The sequence below is a fragment of the Peromyscus leucopus genome, chromosome 4, assembly GCF_004664715.2.
Source record: "Peromyscus leucopus breed LL Stock chromosome 4, UCI_PerLeu_2.1, whole genome shotgun sequence".
In the NCBI taxonomy this organism is placed as follows: Eukaryota; Metazoa; Chordata; class Mammalia; order Rodentia; family Cricetidae; genus Peromyscus; species Peromyscus leucopus.
In genome coordinates, this window is record NC_051066.1 from 15,188,190 (window position 1) to 15,208,270 (window position 20,081).

Sequence of the window (20,081 nt, forward strand, 5' to 3'; positions counted from 1 at the left end):
CCATCCTGCCTCACTTTCCCAAAGGCTGGGGTTACACCCATGTGCTACCACTCTGTCCAATTTATGACTATTCTTTTTTTAAAACTTTTTTCTAGTCCGGCGGTGATGGCACATGCCTTTAATCTCAGCACGCAGGAGGCAGAGACAGTTGAATCTCTGAGTCTGAGGACAGCCTGGTCTACAGAGCGAGTTCCAGGACAACCAGAGCTACACAGAGAAACCCTGTCTCAAAAAGATATAATTAAAAAACTTTTTTCTATTGAAAAAATTTTTTTCTTGTACAATATATTTTTATCATGTCCTCCCCACCCTTTTTCTGAGACATGGTTTTACTATGTAGCTGTAGTTGGCTGGAATTTGCAATGTAAATCAGGTTGACCTTGAATTTACAGAACACTCCCTGTCTCTGCCTTCTGAGTGCTGGGCTAAAGGCATGCACCACCACTGCAGACCTGTATTACAAAGTACTTCCTAGAATCTGCCACCCTCAGCAGTAAATCCTGCCAGCAAAGTCAGTTCTACATTCTCTGCATTCACCCACAGTGCCGAATCCAGAACTGGCACACAACCAGAAACAGCCCTAATGGGATCCATGCCAATGCCCAGCTCCAGGGCCTGAGATGGCCCAAGGCAGATAGAAAAGCCAGCTAGAAAGAAACTTACCTGCACTACCCTCACCAGAGTTTCAGGGTACTTCTCAAACACTCCTTGAAAAGCTGCTGCAGGAAGCCAGAGGATGGTGGACGAGACAGCTGCACGGGCAGAAACTGTTTTGTAGGGCGCAGTGTGACCCTGTAACAACAACTTGGTTAGTCCTGCACGAGGGACCTCGAGAGCTCCCGGGGGACCCCCACAACCCGCAGAGGTTTCTGGAGGGCCTGCCTGACTCCTACCCACACAGCTGTCACCTTCCCAGGCGTGCTGTGGACACTGGCAATTTTGACCTAAACCAAAATCGTCACAGCAAAACATCGCAAAGGTTTGGCTGACAGGCGTTACGGGTCAGGTCCACTGACCTGCATGTTTACTGGATTACACGCTCTTTCCTGGGACTCACAGGCCTGGTTGTTCAACACCCCACTCTGTCTATAGCCCCTTGCCAAGAGGATTGCAAAAGACCCAACCCATGTATGCTTTCTGTAGAGGTCACTGAGAGCAGAAACCACTATCATCAAATAGCCACACAACAGTAGTCAAACACTCAATAGACCTGCCATGCATATTCCTATATCCCCTGTGAGGAGCTGAGCTGCTTCTCAGATACAACAACTATAAAGATGCTATAACACACACATAGGTTTCTGTGCTCATATTTCTTGCTGGATATATGAGGGGAGGTTCCTAGATCACATGGTATCTGCAACCTTAACTCTGTAAAAATCAATCAAAACAAAGCAAAAACTTCTACCAGATAACCAAACAACCAAAACCAGATTGCCTTCCACAGTGGCTGTACCATTCCACATTCCCATCAGCAATGAATGTGAGTTCCTGCTCACCACTTGCTACTGTCAGAGTTAGAGTTCAACAGATTTGTGGACACTAGTTCCTGGAGACCTTTAGAAGTTCCTGCATAACTGAAATGCCTGGTGTCAACTGAGGAAAGGCTGAAGAAGCCAGGTGTGGTGGTGCTTTAATCCCAGTGCCCAGGAGGCAGAGTAGGGCGGATCTTCGTGAGTTCAAAGCCAACCTGGTCTACAGATAGAGTTCCAGGACAGTCAAGGCTACACAGAGAAACCCTGTCTTGGGGGGAAAAAAAGGGGGAAAGAAATGCTCAACATCCTTAGTCATCAGAGAAATACAAATCAAAACAACTCTGAGACACCACCTTACACCTGTCAGAATGGCTATGATCAAAATCACTAATGACAGTCTATGTTGGAGAGGATGCGGAGCAAAGGGAACACTCTTCCACTGTTGGTGGGAGTGCAAACTTGTACAACCACTGTGGAAATCAGTATGGCTGTTTCTCAGAAAATTGGGAATCGATCTACCTCAAGACCCAGTCATACCACTCTTGGGCATATACCCAAGGAATGCTCAATCATACCACAATGATACATGCTCAACTATGTTCATAGTAGCATTATTCGTAACAGCCAGAACCTGGAAACAACCTAGATGCCCGTCAACTGAAGAATGGATTAAGAAAATGTGGCACACATACACAATGGAGTATTACTCAGCAGAGAAAAACAATGACAGCATGAAATTTGCAGGCAAATGGATGGAACTAGAAAATATCCTGAGTGAGGTAACCCAAACCCAGAAGGACAAACATGGTATGTACTTACTCATAAGTAGATGCTAGTTATAAAGCAAAGAACAATCAGACTGCAACCCACAGAACCAGGGAGGCTACATAGCAAGGGGAACCCTAGGATGACTGTAGCTTATAATAAGTTTTGGTTTTACTCAATTAGTGGGCAAGCCACAGTGAAACATTTCACTATTAGGATAAGAATTTGTACTGTATCAAGCTGATAATAGAAAAAAATGAAATAAAATAAGGGAAATGCTGAGGAACTTTTAGAGGCGGAGCCTCACTGGAGAAGGTAATCACTAGGTAGGCCTTGAGGCTTTGTAGCCCAATCCCACTTCCTCCGCTTCCTGACGGTTGGTGCCGTGGGATCCCCTACCTCCCTGCTCACGTCATCTTGTCTTCCCCACCACGATGGAAGGGATTACTCAAACTGTGATCCACATAAACCCTTTCTCCCTTCAATTGTTTCTTGTCAAGGATTGTCACAGCTGTAAGAAAGGAATCTAATATACAGCTGTTTGGGGAGAGGGGTCATCCATGCTCCCATGCATAAGCTAAATAAACTCACTAGTTCAGCAAGCTTCACTTGGGTAGACTATTTACTTTGGTCTGTGATTGGTACCTATCTGAGCTAACTACATGTCTGACCACGTATCCCCATGAAAAGGTCATATAACACTATAATCTCTCTTTTACTGATGTGATTATACCTTGTGGGTTTCCTCCAGAAGGCTGGTTTTTGAGTTGTTATATTGTAGAATATCAAGCCAGTTAGGTTCACACTATAGTACATGCCTGTGAGCAGTGGATTCGAATCCCTTCACTTTCAAAGCCTCTGATGTTTTGTTTTGCTATCAAATAGCACACTGGAGTTAATAGGAGATTTTGATTGAAGTCTGAATATTAATCTAATTCTCATTGCCTTTGCTATGCTGCTTATGGCTTAATCTGAGATTTAAAGAGGTTCAAGGACAGATCAGTGGATCTTCTGTCTTCATCAAATATACAATGCTCATCTCTACTCTCTAAAAGGATATAAATGGTCATAATCTCAAAGATTAAGGCCAGCTAGGAATGGCAGACACAATAATCTCAGTACTTGAAAAGTAGAGGCAGAAGGACTCAGAGCAATACTGCCCCCCAAAAAAAACAAAGAGCCAGGAGATATATCTCTATGGTAGAGCCCTTGCCTAGCATGTAAAGACCCTGGGCTTGATTCCTATCTGCAAAAAATAAACAAAGCTAAGAGTATACTAAGAATGCGACAGAATTTTAGAAGCTATAGAAAGCAAGTGACAGCCAAGAAAGATCGTGACCCACACCTGTAATCCAAGTAGAGGCTGAGGCAAAGGACTGCTGCATACTCAAGGCCATCCTAGGCTAAACAGTGAGTTGTAGGCCAGTCAGGGCTACAGAGTTAGACTCTCTCACAAAAGGAAAGAGGGCAGTGCATCGTGGCACATGCCTGTAATCCTAGCACACAAGAGGTGGATGCAGGAGAATCAGGAGTTCCAGATCATCTATCCTCAAATACATAGCAAATTTAAGGCCAGTCTGGGTACATGAGATCCTACAAAAAACATACAAAAGTTTATCCATCTCTTGACCCGAGGAAATAATCCAGTTTACTGTCCTTTCTCCTGCATAGATTCCCCAGCTGACAATCTGGACCATACACACGAGTTTGTCTTTTAATCTGTGCATGTGCAAGCACAAACACACACGTGAGCACAGGTGCACACAGTGCAGTATGCATGTGGAGGTCAGAGAACAGCATTGGGAGTCGAACTTCTCCCTGCACCATGTTGAGTCAGGATCTGTCTTGTTTCTCCCCTGTGCAGCTTATTCCAGACGAGCTGGTCTTCGAGCTTGTGGCCTCTTCTCCTGCCTCTGCCTCCTATCTCAGGCTTACTGATTAACACCACTATGTCTAGCTTTTTATGGACCCTTTTTCCAGGCTCAAACTTGGGTTGTCAGGCTTGTACAGCTAAGGCTTGTCCTCACTAAACCATCCCCCTGGCCCTGGACCCAGTTTTTTTGTAGTTGTTTGTTTTTTGTGTGTTTGTTTTGTTTTTATGAAACAGGGTCTCACTATGTAGTCTTGGCTGGCCTGGAGCTTGGATTAGACCAGGCTGGCCTTGAACTCACAAAGATTCATCTACCTCTGCCTTCTGACTGCTGAGATTAAAAATGTGTGCCACCATACCTACTGGACCCTGTTTTTAAGTGGCATTTTCTTTTCCATAATTAATCCATGTAATTACCAGTTGGGTGAAGGACTTTTCCAGGACTCAGAATGTCTATGCCACCCTGAGTCAATGCCCAGCACAAACCCCTGGCATGTATCACTGATCTGATCTCAGCCACGGGGCTGGTACAGCAGCCCAGGGCCAAACCTTCTCATTACCTGTTTTGGAAATAGTGTTTTGGGCACAGTGTCACTCACTAATCTACATACTGTCAATAGACCATATAGCCCATAAAGCTAAAATATCTACCATCAAGCCTTTGGGAGAAAAGGCTGGCTAGCCTCTGCTCTTCAGCACATATTATCAGCTTGAATTTGAAGTTGTGTCAGTAAATAACACAGTGTATTCTCTCTGTATCTGGGCAGTGGCTCTACAAGACACCCATATGACACATCTGCACTCTCACACAAGTAGACGTGGAGAGACAGCAAAGGCCCTGATCTGAAAGATAGACCGAAAAAACACTCGGGAAGGTTGGCGCATCTAAGTCAACTAAGTGAGCAAGGAAAACCTCATCTTACTTCATATGGAGAACATGACGACATTGTTTAAACATTTAAAGAACAACAAAAAAGCTCTAAATGCTGAGTATGGCACCACACACCTGGAATTCCAATACTGGGGAGGTAGGTGCAGGAGAAATGCCACATGTAAGAAGCTAGCCTGGGCTACACAGCAAGTTCCAGGTCAACCTAGAATCTGATGGGGAGGAGGGTAGAGGTAGGGGCAGAAACAGGCAGACCCCTGAAGCTCACTGTCCAGCTAGCCGGACTGGCGGAAACAAATTGATAAGCTTTAGGCTGAGAAACCATGACTCAAAAACTGAAGGTGGAAACAGTTGAGGAAGGAAGGGCACCTGACATTCACCTTTGTCTTCACACCCAGACACACACATGCACACACCTACATTAAAAGGTACATATACACTACATCACACACACACATCACTACACTGCACACACTAATTTATTTTTAATTTACAAAAAGGGATCAGGCCGGGCGGTGGTGGTGTGCATGTTTTTAATCCCAGTACTCAGGAGGCAGAGGCAGGTGGATCCCTGTGAGTTCAAGGCCAGCCTGGTCTACAGAGCGAGTTCCAAGATAGTCAAAGCTGCAACACAGAGAAACCCTGTCTCGAAGAAACAAAAAACAAACAAAAGAGACCAGGGGAGATGACTCAGAGGTTCAGAGTACTAGCTGTTCTTGCAGAAGACTTAGGTTCAATCCCCAGCATCTACATGGTGGCTCACAAGTGTCTGTACTAAGTTTCAGGCGATTCAACACCGTCTTCTGGCCTCAGTGGTCACCAAGCACACACATTGTACATATACATACATTCAGGAATATACTCATACATGTAAAAATTTGTAAATATGTAAAAATAAAAAAATTGAAATTAACAGTTAAAAACTGTAAAGAACTACAGGACTAAAGAAACGACACAGTGCTCCCAGGGCTTCATGCTCTTGCCGAAGACCTGCAGTGGATCCCAGCACCCACATGGCCACTCACAACTTGCTACAACTCTAGTTCCAAGAGACATAATGGCCTCTTCTGAGCCCTGTGGGCTCCTGCACATGTGTGGTGCACAAACATACTCTCAGACACACACACATATACACAAACAATTAAAAAAAATAATTTGACAGGCGGTGGTGGTGCACACCTTTAATCCCAGCACTTGGGAGGCAGAGGCAGGAGGATCTCTGTGAGTTTGAGGCCAGCCTGGTCTACAGAGTGAGATTTAGAAAACCAGGCTAACCCTGACACACACACACACACACACACACACACACACACACACACACACACACACGAAAGTAAAACAACAACAAATGAAACCCATTAAGTGGGAATCGAGGAGTGAGTGTAAGAGGAAGCTGAGAAGGACCAGTACTACATCTGTAAGTTTTCATAAGTATGTCCCTTCTGCACCTTCTTCAGGAAGCCAATAGAAAGCTTGTTCCACCAAAACAAGCAAGTGAACCAGGAGGAGGAAACTAGAGACCCTTACAGCAGAGTACAGGGGTCCCGGGTAACATGAGATGGCAAGACAGGGAAGCTGGGAGGTTTTCCCAGAGAACAGGGCCACTCGTGGAGCACACCCAGGACAAACCTCTACAGTGGGTGTACTGTTAAGACCTAAACTTGGGAGGCAGAGGCAAGTGGATCTCTGTGAGTTTGAGGCCAGCCTGGTCTACAGAGCAAGATCCAGGACAGGCTCCAAAACTACAGAGAAACCCTGTCTCAAAAAAAAAAAAAAAAAAAAAAAGACCTAAATAACAACAACAAAAATGAAGAACCTGTTAACTGCAAGAAAACAAAAGCTGACAAGAAAACAGTTTCTCTAGCGTGGCTCAGCTGTGAAGATATGCACAAAGTCTTAGTTATGTCCCGTGGGTGGAAACAAGGGATTTGGGAGAGCAGTGGAAACAAGATGGGCCGTCAAGAGGGCTCATCTCTATTCTCCAGGCAGGAAGCCAGAGCATCTAAGACAGAACATGTACAAAACAATTATAACAGATGCTCTAAAAGAACCTGAGAGTTGGACAGTCTCGGGGGAGAACAGACAATTGCTGTTTATGAAACACCAAGTACATCCTAAAATATCTGTTCATGTCATTTTGTAAAAATTCAAAATTCTTTCCAGGTATGGTGGTGCACACTTTTAATCCAAGCACTCAGGAGACAGAGGCAGGCAGGTCTCTAAGTTAGAGGCCAGCCTGGTTTACATAATGAGCTCCAGGACAGCCAGCCAGGGCTATGTAGAGAGACTGTCTCAAAAACAAAATAAAGCCAGCCAGTCTCCTCTCAAATGTCATCCCCCCCCCTTTTTTTTTCCAGAGCTGAGGACTGAGCTAAATCCCCAACCCCATCCCTTTGTATTTTCTACCCCTACCAGACTCAGGGAAGAGTGGCCCCCCCTCTATGGAAGGGGCCATTCTGATGCTGACACAGTGGGATGGCCAGTGCAGCAGGGACCCAGACCTTGGCCATAGCCCACAACTTAGTTCCTGCCACATTTCATCACATGTGCGAATAAATGATGTTCAGTTTAAAAACCACAATGAGGTCAGGATCAAAAACAAGCACCAAAGAAAGGTCCATGCCCAGTTTACATCTTTTTTTTTTTTTCTTTGCTTAAAAGAAAACCTAGGGCTGGAGAGATGGCTCAGCGGTTAAGAGCACTGGCTGCTCTTCCAGAGGTCCTGAGTTCAATTCCCAGCAACCACATGGTGGCTCACAACCATCTGTAATGAGATCTGGTGCCCTCTTCTGGCCTGCAGGGACACATGCAGACAGAACACTGTATACATAATGAATAAATCTTTTTTTAAAAAAAATATTTAATGATATTCTTTTTTTTTTTAAAGATTTATTTATTTATTATGTATACAGTGTTCTGTCTGCATGTGTCCCTGCAGGCCAGAAGAGGGCACCAGATCTCGTTACAGATGGTTGTGAGCCACCATGTGGTTGCTGGGAATTGAACTAAGGACCTCTGGAAGAGCAGTCGGTTCTCTTAACCATTGAGCCATCTCTCCAGCCCACATAATAAATAAATCTTTAAAAAAAAAAAAAAAAGAGAGAGAGAGAGAGAGAGAGAGAGAGAGAGAGAGAGAGAGAGAGAGAGAAAGAAAGAAAGAAAGAAAGAAAGAAAGAAAGAAAGAAAGAAACAAACCTAACTGCCATGATGGAGGAAGGATGCAGATATCAAGTGGCTAACTGATCTACCTCACATAGACCAAAGTCTTCTAAGTGTACCCTATCCTTTCCCAGACCCACCAGTCCCTTCTAAACATCCTGGAGCATCCTCAGAGCCAGCTACAGCCATAGGAATGCACAGTGAATGCCTCTCTCGGACCAGCAAAAGATGACTCTTTGGACTGGATACCTGCTCTTGTCCAACCCCACTCACCCATGTCAGCAGCCTCCTCAATTCTGCCTTGCTTGAAGACAGGTGTCTTTTTTCTTAGGCAAGCAGCCTCCTCCACTCAGGACAAATGGGGCACAGCAATATACAGAGGTCCCACCGATGCCTCCAGGCCACCAAATAAGACCCAGCATTCTTTGCCTACCTGACAGGCAGCAGTGCAGACACACAAGACGCCCCAGCGAATGCAAGGAACTTGTTGCTTCAATGACAAGCATGCAACTAAGGGCTGATCGGGGGTCCCACCAGGGCTTCCCTGTGGTCCCATATAAAGGCTTGGACTCCTGGTGCAGTCTGTCTGGATATGCCCAAACAAGGTGCTCCTTAACTGCTCTGAAGACAGAGTAACACAGTCTAGCAGAATGGAACTGTGATGATTAATCTTCATTGTTAACTGGACTAAATTTGGAATCACCATAGAAACACACTCCAGGGTATGTCTATGAGGATGTTTCTAGAAAGGTTTTTAACTTAGAGGTAAGACCCATCTTGAATGTAGGCAGCACTATCCCAAGGACTAAGATCTCAGACTGATAAAAAGGAGAAAGTGAGCCGGATACCGGCACTCATCTTTCTGCTTCTCGACTGTGGACAGCTCCTGTTCCTGCTCTCATGCCTTCTCGTCCATGGCGGACTACACTGTTTTTCTTTTTCAGACAGGGTTTCTCTATGTAACAGCTGTGGCTGTCCTGGAACTCACTCAGTAGACTAAGCTGGCCTCGAACTCACAGAGATGCACCTGCCTCTGTCTCCTGAGTACTGGGATTAAAGGCGTGCACCACCACTGCCGGGTGGACAGACTACACTTTTAAACTGTGAGCTGAAATAAACCTTAAACTTAAAACCTTAAACTGCTTTTGTCAGGTATTGTTGTCATAGCAACAAGAAAAGTAACTAGCCAGACATGGCAGCACACACCTTTAGTCCTAATTGATAAAAAATATATGGGCTGGTGTGATGATTTTGCTCACTTCTGTATGTGAACAAATACCATAAAGAATAAAGAGTGGAGAATGTCTGGCACAGTAGCACACACTTGTAATACACACAGTAGCACACACTTGTATTCTGGAGGCCAAGACAGGAGGATAAAGAATGTGAGGCAAGTCTGGGATATATGCAGTAAGATCCTAGAACCAAAGACAGAAAGACAGACCGATGAAGCAGCAATAGAAAGGACTACTGAAGATTTACTAAATACAGTCTATCTTAAACAGTGTCCAAGTTGTTGCCGCAGACACCTCCTTAGCTACCAAGTGAGAGCTGTTCTCGTTCCTAGACGGCTCCTCACCTGAGCTACTGCAGAGACGTAGCCTTTAACAACAAGGGACTCACTGTCTAGCAAGTCAGGAAGAACGACCAGAGGGAAAGCCAAGGTGATTGGGCTCCTACGGCAGGGTGGGAGAGGGCGTACTCACAGTGATCACATCCAGAATGCTGAGGAGGCTGTGGACACTGTCCCCTGGCAGAACCTCTTTGACCACCACCTCGGTGCCATCCTGTGCTTAGAGAACAGAACCACAGGTATCAGTACAGAGAGTGTCAGTACAGGGCAGCACCCAGGACAGTTGGCATACAAGATTTCATCCGAGGTGCTATCTCACAGAAAAGCCCAAAGTAGGAGATACCATAAGCAGGGCTGGAAAAATGGCTCACCAGTAAAGAATACTTGCTGCTCTACTAGAAGATCCAAGTTTTGTTACCAGCACCCACATCAGGGGGTTCACAATTACCTGTAATTCTAACTTCAGGGCATCTGATGTCCTCTTCTGACCTCTACCCACACACACATGTAACACACACACACTTATAAACAAATAAAAATAAATCTTTTAAAAGACAAAAAGAGGGGGCTGGAGAGATGGCTCAGAGGTTAAGAGCACCGACTGCTCTTCCAGAGGTCCTGAGTTCAATTCCCAGCAACCACATGGTGGCTCACAACCATCTGTAATGAGATCTGGTGCCCTCTTCTGTATACATAATAAATAAATCTTTAAAAAAAAAAAAAAGACAAAAAGAAAGCAGGGACACATCTCAATCAGTAAAGTGCTTGCCTTAGAAGCATAGAGACCTGAGTTAGATCCACAGAATGCATCTAGAAAACGTCAAATTCGGTCAGAGACAGTGGTTCACAACTTTAATCCTAGCACTCAGGAGGTAGATCTCTGAGAATTCCAAGCCAGCCAGTCTGTATAGTGTGAGTTTCAGGCCAGCCAGAGTTCCATGTTGGTTTGAACACATCAATGATAGCCTCAGAGTATCCCAAATGTTGTAGTGTGGCATTAAGGAGAAGAAATTAAAAAGCTCTTCCCCTTGCTGTAATTTAACAAAGAGTGAGATTTAAATTCTCGACTTCTCTCTCCCTGTGTCTTCCATCATTCCTGTCTGTCGTATGTTGTGGAATATTCCTTTACACTGTGTGAAGATGTGTCACTGTGACTGGTTTAATAAAAAGTGAAACAGCCAATAGCTAGGCAGGAGGTACAGCAGGGACTTCTGGACAGAGAGAGCTCTGGGAAGAAGAAAGGAGGGGTTGCCAGCCAGATGCAGAGAGGATGCAAGACACAGCTAGAGGAGAGGTAAAAGTCACGAGCCACATGGCAACCTGCAGTTGAATAGAAATGGGTTAACTGAGATTATAAGAGCAAGTGGGACAAGCCTAAGCAATAGGCCGAGTTTTATAATTAATAAAAGTCTCCATGTCGCCTTTCCTCAGCTGCTGCCAAGGTGCTCAGTTCTTCTGAGGAAGCTAAGGCTGCTTTGGGGTGAGGCCCTCACTTCATCCCCAACTAGCACCGTGCTGGCAGTCCGTAACGTGGCCTCCATCTCCTAGCTCGCCTGCATCTATTCCGCCCTCATCCTGCATGATGATGACGAGGTGACGGTCACGGAGGACAAGATCAATGCCCTCACTAAAGCAGCTGGTGTCAATGTTGAACCTTTCTGGCCTGGCTTGTTTGCAAAGGCCCTGGCCAGTGTCAGCATTGGGAGCCTCATCTGCAATGTAGGGGCTGGTGGGCCTGCGCCAGCAGCTGGAGCCACGCCAGCGGTCGGTCCTGCCCCCTCTACTGCTGCTGCCCCAGCTGAGGAGAAGAAAGTGGAAGCAAGAAGGAAGAATCTGAGGAGTCTGATGACGACATGGGCTTTGGTCTTTTTGACTAAACCTCTTTTGCTAACATGTCCAATAAAAAGATGAACCTGTTTTTTTTTAAAAAATGTCAAAATGTCTCCATGTCGTTTTTTTTTTTTTTTTTTTTTTTTTTGGTAAGCTGGTGGCCCAAAGAAAAATCCACCTACAGTTGTATGAATCTGAATCTGTGTCTCCATGAACATTGTCTTCTGAATTTGCCTGTTCCTATATGTGCCTGTGTGTCCCTAACATAGGGCTTTTCTCTTTCTGTTACTGAACAGTACAGAAAGCATCACATGGAGAAGGAGGAATACTTCACAGAAATCTTTAGCAGAGTTTTACAAGGGTTTAAGTCACCGACTCCAACTGACCCAGACAAGTGAATAAATGCTACCAAGCAATATTCATATATTGTCTTCAACACATGGCAGACATTCATTTCATAAGGTTGCTTTCAACCTATATTTGCTGTTTCCAGCATTAACTACCATGATGTATATACAGATAAGCATTACTTGTGGATCAGGGGTATGGAAGAGTACATAATTTAAGATTACAGCTATACATTAGCTTAGCTTGTGCAAGTTTATGCCTGGGAAGTCCAAGGCAAGTAAGGTTGGTTGTTCCACTGTCCTCTCTCAGGCAGGCTAAGCAAACAGGCTGAGTGCACAACTGAGGGTCACTATTGTCCTAAGTGACCTTAAGGCATATTACTAACTCTAGCTGTAAGGTTCAGAAAAAGTTCCAGTCTCTTAAAATGTAACCTATATTTTCATAACATTGCATTGTCACACATAGCGAGACTCTGTCTCCACTCCCAACTCCCCCCAAAAAGTCAAATATGGCCCAGCAAGATTGCTCGGCAGTTAAAAGTACCGCCCTTCAAGACTTACAGCTTGATCCCTGGAACCCCACATGTGGGAGCCCATATTCAGGTTCCTCAGTGGCTTTACCCAGCAGGTCTGCATAGATCATGATTAGGGCCATGGGCCTGAGTACAGGTGTCTGAGATGGTCTGCACTTGGCTGTGCTGGGGGAGGAGGTCTTTTGCTCCACCCCTTGGTGTCTCTATAAATACCCTGAGGCAGAGATAGTCCTGTTGGAAAAGGTTCCAGGCCCTCTCAAGGCTATCTTTTATTTTCTATCTGTTTATCTCCGCAAGATTCTCCGCTATAAATCCTTCTATCTAATATTTCCTGCTGCTCGCACTCAAGAAAACTCTGGGGAGCTGTGGGGTTGGTGGGTAAACGCCCCACACCCACAGGAAACTAAGAAAACAAATTTCCAAAAGTTGTTCTCTGACCTTTACGTGTGTACACCAGGGAATACTCACACGTGTGCACACACACATATAATAACAATTAAAATGTTAATGTCAGGTCTGGTGGTGTGCATTCGTAATCCCAATGCTGGGGAAGTGAAGACAGGCCGATCTCTGGGGCTCACTGACAAGTCAGCCTAGCCTACGTGGTGAGTTCAGACTAGTAAGAAACCACGTCTCAAAAAACAAGGTAGCCAGGCATTGTGGTACATACCTTTAATCCCAGCACTCTGGGAGGCTGAGACAGGGAGATCTCTGTGAGTTTGAGGCCAGCCTGGTCTACAAAGTGAGTTTCAGGACAGCCAGGGATATACAGAGAAACCCTCCCTCAAAAAGAACAAAAACAAAAAATAGGCTGAGCAAGCCATGAGGCAAAGGGCAGTAAGCCGTATTACACCATGGCCTCTGCTTCTGTTCCTGCTTCTAGGTTCTTGTTTTGAGTTCCTGCCCTGACTTTCTTCAATGATGGACTATGACCCGGAACTATAAGCTAAAATAAACCCTTTCCTCCCCATGTTGCTTTTAGTCATGGTGTTTTATCACAGCAATAGAACCCCTAAGAGACAGGCAGACAGACAGACAGACAGAAACACACACACACAGACAGACACAGACAGACACAGACAGACACAGACACACACACACACACACACACACACACACAGACACACACACATACACACAAGTAGAGGACTAATGAAGAAATCCTGGCTAACCCAGCCATCACCTCCCAATCCTAGGACTCATCTGAACCCAGCAAATTCCTCCAAACTAAATGACTTAGTTGGACTGACTAGTGGCCCTGAAGGTCCAAGTTTAGTTACTGCCAATAAAAATGACAATATTTTTGAATCAGAGACTCCCGTGTGCCTAACAGTAAAAGATGCTGTGTCAGGTGTGTTGGTTCAGGCCTGTAATCCCAGCACTCAAGAAGCTGAAGTAGGAGGATTGCCATGAGTTCAAAGACAGCCTGGGCTTCAAAGTAAATTCCAGGCTGTCCTGGACTACTGAATAAACTGTCTCAATGTATGGACGTGTGTGTGTGTGTGTGTGTGTGTGTGTGTGTGTGTGTGTGTGTGTGTGTGTTGTGTTGCCAAAATTAAAATAGCAGCTGTGTTTGAACACTGGAGTGAGGGTGTGGATTTTCACCAAAGAACTAAGGTTTAAAGTTCTACATTAGCCGAGCGGTGGTGGCGCATGCCGCACTCGGGAGGCAGAGCCAGGTGGATCTCTGTGAGTTCAAGGCCAGCCTGGTCTACAGAGTGAGATCCAGGACAGGCACCAAAACTACACAGAGAAACCCTGTCTCGAAAAACCTAAATAAATAAATAAATAAATAAACAAACAAACAAACAAAGTTCTATACTAACTTTTTGACAAAGAGCTTTCAGAGCATCCCCTTCCCCACCCTGGCCCCTGGCCAGACTCACAGCATCTTGGATGCAGACCTCCAGGCGTCCATCCTGAACTACATAGATGCTGGTGTCAGGCTCCCCAGGCTGGAATACATGCTCCCCTTCTTGCAGCTGCACAAAGACCATGTGTTTGCAAAGCTCCAGAAACAGCGGCTTCTCAAAGTGGCCCAGGACCCTGCAGCAAACAGAATATACTACAGAACATGCTCTCCAAGAAGGCAGAGTAAGGAACAAAGGCCACTGTCCCCACCAGCAGCAGGACCAGGGCTGGCCTAGACCTCTATAAGGCTGATTCAGCTCATCTGGTGTCAAAGTCAACAAGAATTTTAAACTTCTGAGATAACTATCAGCTCAAAAAACTTCTCAAGCCATGACTATCAATGCAAGCCAGACACAAAACAGAAGGCCACAGTAGGTCCCCTGGAATGACGTACTAGCATCGAGAGAGGAAAGTGGGCCAGTGGGGTGGCTCAGCATCTACAGACTTGCGACACACGAGCCGACAACCTGAAGTTGTGAGAGCCCACACGTCTTAGTCACTGTTCTGCTGCGAAGAGACACCGTCACCAAGGCAACTCTCACAAAATAATTTAACCGTGGGCTTGCTTACTTTCAGAGGGTAGTCCATTGGCACCATGGCAGGACCATGGTAGTACACACGCCATGGGAGCGGCAGCTGAGAGCTCTGTCCTGATCCACAGGCAGGGGAGGGGCAAGAGCGTGAATGAGCGCAAGCACACCTGGGCCTGGCATGCGTTTTTGAAACCTCAAAGCTCATCCCCAGGGACACATTCCTCCAACAAGGCCACATCTCCTATTCCTTCTCAGATAGTGCCACTCCCTGATGACTAAGAATTCAAATACATGAGCCTATGGGGGCCATTCTTATTCAAACCACCACACGACATAAAAGTGGAAGGGGGAACTAACTCCACAAAATTGTCCTCTGATTTCTACACAGGTGCTGTGGCACATGTGTGCCAGCCTCACTTATACATCATACATACACACATACACTAATAATAATAATAATAAATTTCAAAAATTGGAAATAATGTACCTTTTAAAAAAAAGAAAGCTGACATAATAGTACACAGCTGTGATCTCAGCATTGGGAGACCAAAGCATAGGATTGCAAGCTGAAGGCCAGTTTAGGCTACATAGCAAGATTCTGTCATGAAAGGAAAGAGAGAGCGAGCGCAATAGAGAGAAGGAGACAGAAAAGCCAGCTTGCAGTTTTTGATCCATACACACACTTCTCACACTTGCTCTTGAGTTTGTCACTGAGGATAAAAATGATGAAAACTGTTCAACAGAACAGGAAGGAACAGCTAAAAAGGTGAGCTGACCACAAGACTCCGTACATCTGAAGCACCCCGACCCTGCTGAACATTTCTACCACCATGAAGCATGGAAGCCAGCAGTGCTGAGGTGGAAAGAAAATCGGCTTTGCCAACCATCCCTGACATAGGAAAGCTAAGTCAAAGACAGTCCAAGAATGGAAGGCGAACCTCCAACAGTACAGTCTAGACAGGACCCCCTGTGGTCCATTCACTATCTTACCGAACATTTTTCAGCATGTACAGAACTTCTGATGGCAGATGAGAGTTCTTCACATCAAACTCTGTAAGATCAGCCTCCAGCAGGGAGGGGGGGGGCTCTTTGGGCTGCAAAGTAGGGTATTCCTTCTTAAAGCGCAGAATCCTACAAAGCAGAGACACCTGAGAAAGGATCGAGGAGCCCAAACCCAAGATTGTGAGCGCTCCAAAGCCCCAAGAAGCTCTGTGGTGTGTCCTGAAGTGGGAGGAGCCACAGTAGTGGTTAGGACCCTAAGGGAATTCCCAGTACCTCTTGGCCAAAGAAAGCACTTTGGTTCTCTTCCTGACTCGCTGCCGGGGTGCAGCAGTATTCCCAACCAAGGTATTGGGGAGCGTGGTCACCTGCAGAACCAAGAGAAAGACTGAGTGCTGGCCGGGTGACTGGCAAGGTCTAAGCTCTCAGCCTCAGGGTCTGTCCCCAGGACCTGCCTATGAGCTGCTGCCTTCCTGACCTCAGCTGCTAGGGGCTGCTCTCACCAACCCCCACCCACCTGGCTTCTTGAAGGGGATATAGCGGTCAAGGACAAAGCGATACCATTTGGACAAGGGTACAGCACACAGTCCCATTCACCCCATAGAATGGTCCTCACTGCCCTCAAGTGGCCAAGTCTTCAGAGCTCTGTGGCTCCACGCCTCTGATAAAACTCCTGAGGTGAGTGGGAGACAGCAGAAGGGACCAGCTATGGCAGTTAACCAAAAGCAAACCAAGACTCAGACCAGCCTGCTCATCCCTCGCCACCTATTCCTGACCCTCATGCAGGAGGACCATAGATTTGTGATCTGGAACCCCCCCAAACATGGAAAAGAGGGCTTTTTACCTCAGGACAAATGTGGTCATTAGGGAACAGCACTGTTCCACCCAGGTCCCCAGGAGTTAGGGTTCTTCCTTGGCTCAGCCTTCTGAAACTGGTAGTGACCACCCACTTTGGGGCAAACACAAGCCCTCTGTACCTATCCATCCTGTACCCAGGGATGTTTCTGGAAAGCATTTTCCTATCCTATTTCTTGTTAACACAAGCCTGCACTTCAGAAAGCCCAAGTGCCCCTGTTCTTGGCACCTGCCAAAGCTGTTCAGGTGTTTCAAGCCAGATATAAACATGCCAGCCCACGCCTCCCAGGCTGCCTCCAGGGTCAGTGAGATTTCCAGAGAAAAGGTGTTGGTTCCACTGGGGAAGTAGATAACTATGACTTAAAACATGTCCTCAACTTGTACCCAGTGGCAGGAGCCATGGGATCAGGGGAGAGGAGGCAGCACAGATCCCCATTCAACAAAGGCCTGTTTAGAAGAGACTCTCGCCTGGTGGTGGCGCACACCTTTAATCCCAGCACTCGGGAGGCAGAGGCAGGCGGATCTCTGAGTTTGAGGCCAGCCTGGGCTACAGAGTGAGTTCCAGGACAGCCAGGGCTACGCAGAGAAACCCTGTCTCGGAAAAAAAAAAAAAAAAAAAAAAAAAGAAAGATGAGACTTTCACCACCGCCTTGTGCAACCCAGGGCTTCCACACAAGTTACCTTCCTCATGATCTTCCGGCCATAAAACATGACTTTGTCTCTCTTCCGGAACCTGTACTGAGGAGTGGGCTCTGCTTGTCCTGTGAGAGGAGGGAAGGGGCACTGTGAGATGGCAGGGGTCTGGGTATACGGCCTTGAATGGGTAGGCAGTGAACATGGCTGGAACTAAAATAAAGACAAGCCCTGAAGATGAAGAAGCTGACAATAAACCGCGCTCCTGGCTGCCCAGTCCCCGGCTACCTCTCAGACAGCGGGGGTAAGCAGTAACATAGGAGACTCATCTTAGAAGAGCCAGGAATTTCTCCTGTTCTTACTGGATCCTAGCTTTGGAAAGAGCAGAAAAGGCTATGGGCAGACTGGGAACCTCAACCTGAGCCCTCGTAGGTGACATTCCAACAAGGCTTTGTTGGAAGCACCCAGGAGCTCCAAATACCTCCCTCATAGGACACTGCTCAGTCAGAGTCCAAACCAAGATACTCACGCAATCTGCTCACCCTTCTGTACACAAAAAAGATGGCAACAGCAACCAAGGCCAGCGTAAGGAGGGCTCCGATTCCAATTCCGACCAGCTACACAGGATGGGAGACAGATAACAGGAGTGTGTGTCAGCAGGGCCAAACACAGCCACACGCCAATCAGGGCCCAGCCCTGGGAAGCCCATAGTCATTACCATGGTGAACTGTGACTGCTCCTCCATGAAATGCAGCCCCCAGGAGGTCAGGGTGTTACCCAAACAATAGTCAGCCTGAGGAGAGAACAGACAGGGTGCCCAGTTTCTCAGCCTGGGCTTGGTCAGAGAACAAGAGTAAAGTCAGGAGCTAGGGTGGAAGTCAATAGCCCTAAAGATTTTTGAGAAATGGGGTCTACCAGATAGATAACTTAGCAGATAAGGCATTTGCTGCCAAGTCTGATGACCTGAGTTTAATCCTGGGGACCCATACAGTGTCAGGATGAAACAGATTCCCATGAATTGTTCCTTGACCTCCACATTTGTGTCATTACATTTGCACAGCTACACACATACACACAGAAATGTCACACACACACACACACACACACACACACACACACACACAGTTAATTTTAAAGAAATGATCTTGCCAGGGGTGCTGAGACCCTCTGAGCTCAACTGCAAGAACAGAAAAGCAGCAACCTGTCTCCTTTGGCACTGGGATGAGTAGGCACAGTAGCTGTGCTATTGGTAAATGCCATGCGTGTTAATAAACCCAACTTTTGGCTCTCCAGTCAAGAAGCAAGCCTACGCCAGGCAGTGGTGGTGCACGCCTTTAATCCCAGCACTTGGGAGGCAGAGCCAGGCGGATCTCTGTGAGTTTGAGGCCAGCCTGGGCTACCGAGTGAGTTCCAGGAAAGGCGCAAAGCTACACAGAGAAACCCTGTCTCAAAAAACCAAAAAAAAAAAAAAAAAAAAAAGAAGAAGAAGAAGCAAGCCTAGTGGAGGTCAGGGTCATCTCTCAGTACCCTCTGGACTAGAGCTGCAAACGCCAAGATCCAGGAGAGCCCACTCAGAAAAAATGGTCAGACACTCCGAAGAGTGTGTGAAGTTACTGACACCCGCATTTATCTTACGCCCAACTATTTGAAAGGATGAGGTGAGAGGATCATGTACACCCAGGAGTTCAAGCCCTGCCTAGACAACCATCGAGACCCAGTTTTAAAAACAAAAAAAAAAAGGACAAAGGACAAAAAGAAACCCCAAGGGAAGATCCATCTGGATTTAGAGATCTCCAAAATCAGTTCACATGCCAAAGAAATGGCAGGGAGGGTCTGTCTCTGCCCCTGCTGTCTCCAGGACGGCAATGACAGGATTGACAAGGTATCCAAGGAAGGGAAGGAGGCAGGAGAGCTCAGGATGTACGGCTGAATGGATGACCAACGGGAGGCTGGCTCATCCTCCCAAATGCTGAGGAAAAAAGAAACCTGACCTGAGTCTTTCAGTGCTCATCTGCCCCTTCCTCCCAAGCGGTTAGGAACGGAACGGGGCAAGAGCCCACTTACTCAGCCTTTGCAGTTTCCACCTAACTGCCGAGGACCAAAGCCTAGCCTTAAAAACGAACACACACAGCCGCAGACTCAGCAGTCCCTGCCAGAAAACCCAAGGAGACTGAAGGCCACTCAAGAAAGAAGCCCAAAGGCACAGTCCTGCATCATAACAGAGTAAGTGGGCTGCCTAGACAACTGCCTTGCAGTCTTAGTTCAGGAGGCAGATAGCTGAGAATTGTTTGTTTAAGGCGGGGAGGAAGAACATGTTCCAGCATGTTCTTAGGTGACTTCATCATTGTGTGAATGTCACGGGGTGCATTTATACAAGCACATTCCCCCACCAAGCAATTCAATCGGTGGGCTCACTACTGCATGTGGTCTGTGGTGCGGTGTATAGCCAGTATGCTTCTGGTTTCAAAACTGAGGAACTCAACCTCCCTTCTCCTCTGTCCCAGCTCAGCTGTCAAGACTGGGGTGCACAAGAGCACCCCAACCACACCTTCTACTTTCCTCTGAGTTTACCTTATCCAAGGAAAATACCTACCTACATACACATCTACAATAGTGCACCACCTCAGACGGTCTAGCTTCTTACGATTATTCTAATGGGTCTATTCTTCTGGTTTAAAAATAAAGGCACAGGGTATATTGGTGCACCCC

General features: G+C 46.4%; 1 protein-coding gene and 1 pseudogene across 3 annotated transcripts in view; one reads left to right on the plus strand and one right to left on the minus strand.

Moving 5' to 3' along the window:
* The window catches only part of Pnpla7 (patatin like phospholipase domain containing 7), an 88,197-nt gene that overhangs the window by 67,386 nt on the left and 730 nt on the right, over positions 1–20,081 (minus strand). For 2 of the 3 annotated variants that reach the window (XM_028868699.2, XM_028868700.2), the window contains exons 2-9: positions 18,091–18,165; positions 17,902–17,989; positions 17,421–17,500; positions 16,161–16,252; positions 15,876–16,016; positions 14,328–14,487; positions 9,865–9,945; positions 664–792 (exon numbers count right to left, since the gene is read on the minus strand). In XM_028868699.2, the coding sequence (XP_028724532.1) occupies positions 664–792; positions 9,865–9,945; positions 14,328–14,487; positions 15,876–16,016; positions 16,161–16,252; positions 17,421–17,500; positions 17,902–17,989; positions 18,091–18,165 (846 nt within the window). The remainder of the gene's footprint in view (positions 1–663; positions 793–9,864; positions 9,946–14,327; positions 14,488–15,875; positions 16,017–16,160; positions 16,253–17,420; positions 17,501–17,901; positions 17,990–18,090; positions 18,166–20,081) is intronic. The other variant, XM_037204709.1, reaches the window with a different exon arrangement.
* Positions 10,991–11,648, plus strand: LOC114692831 (annotated as a pseudogene).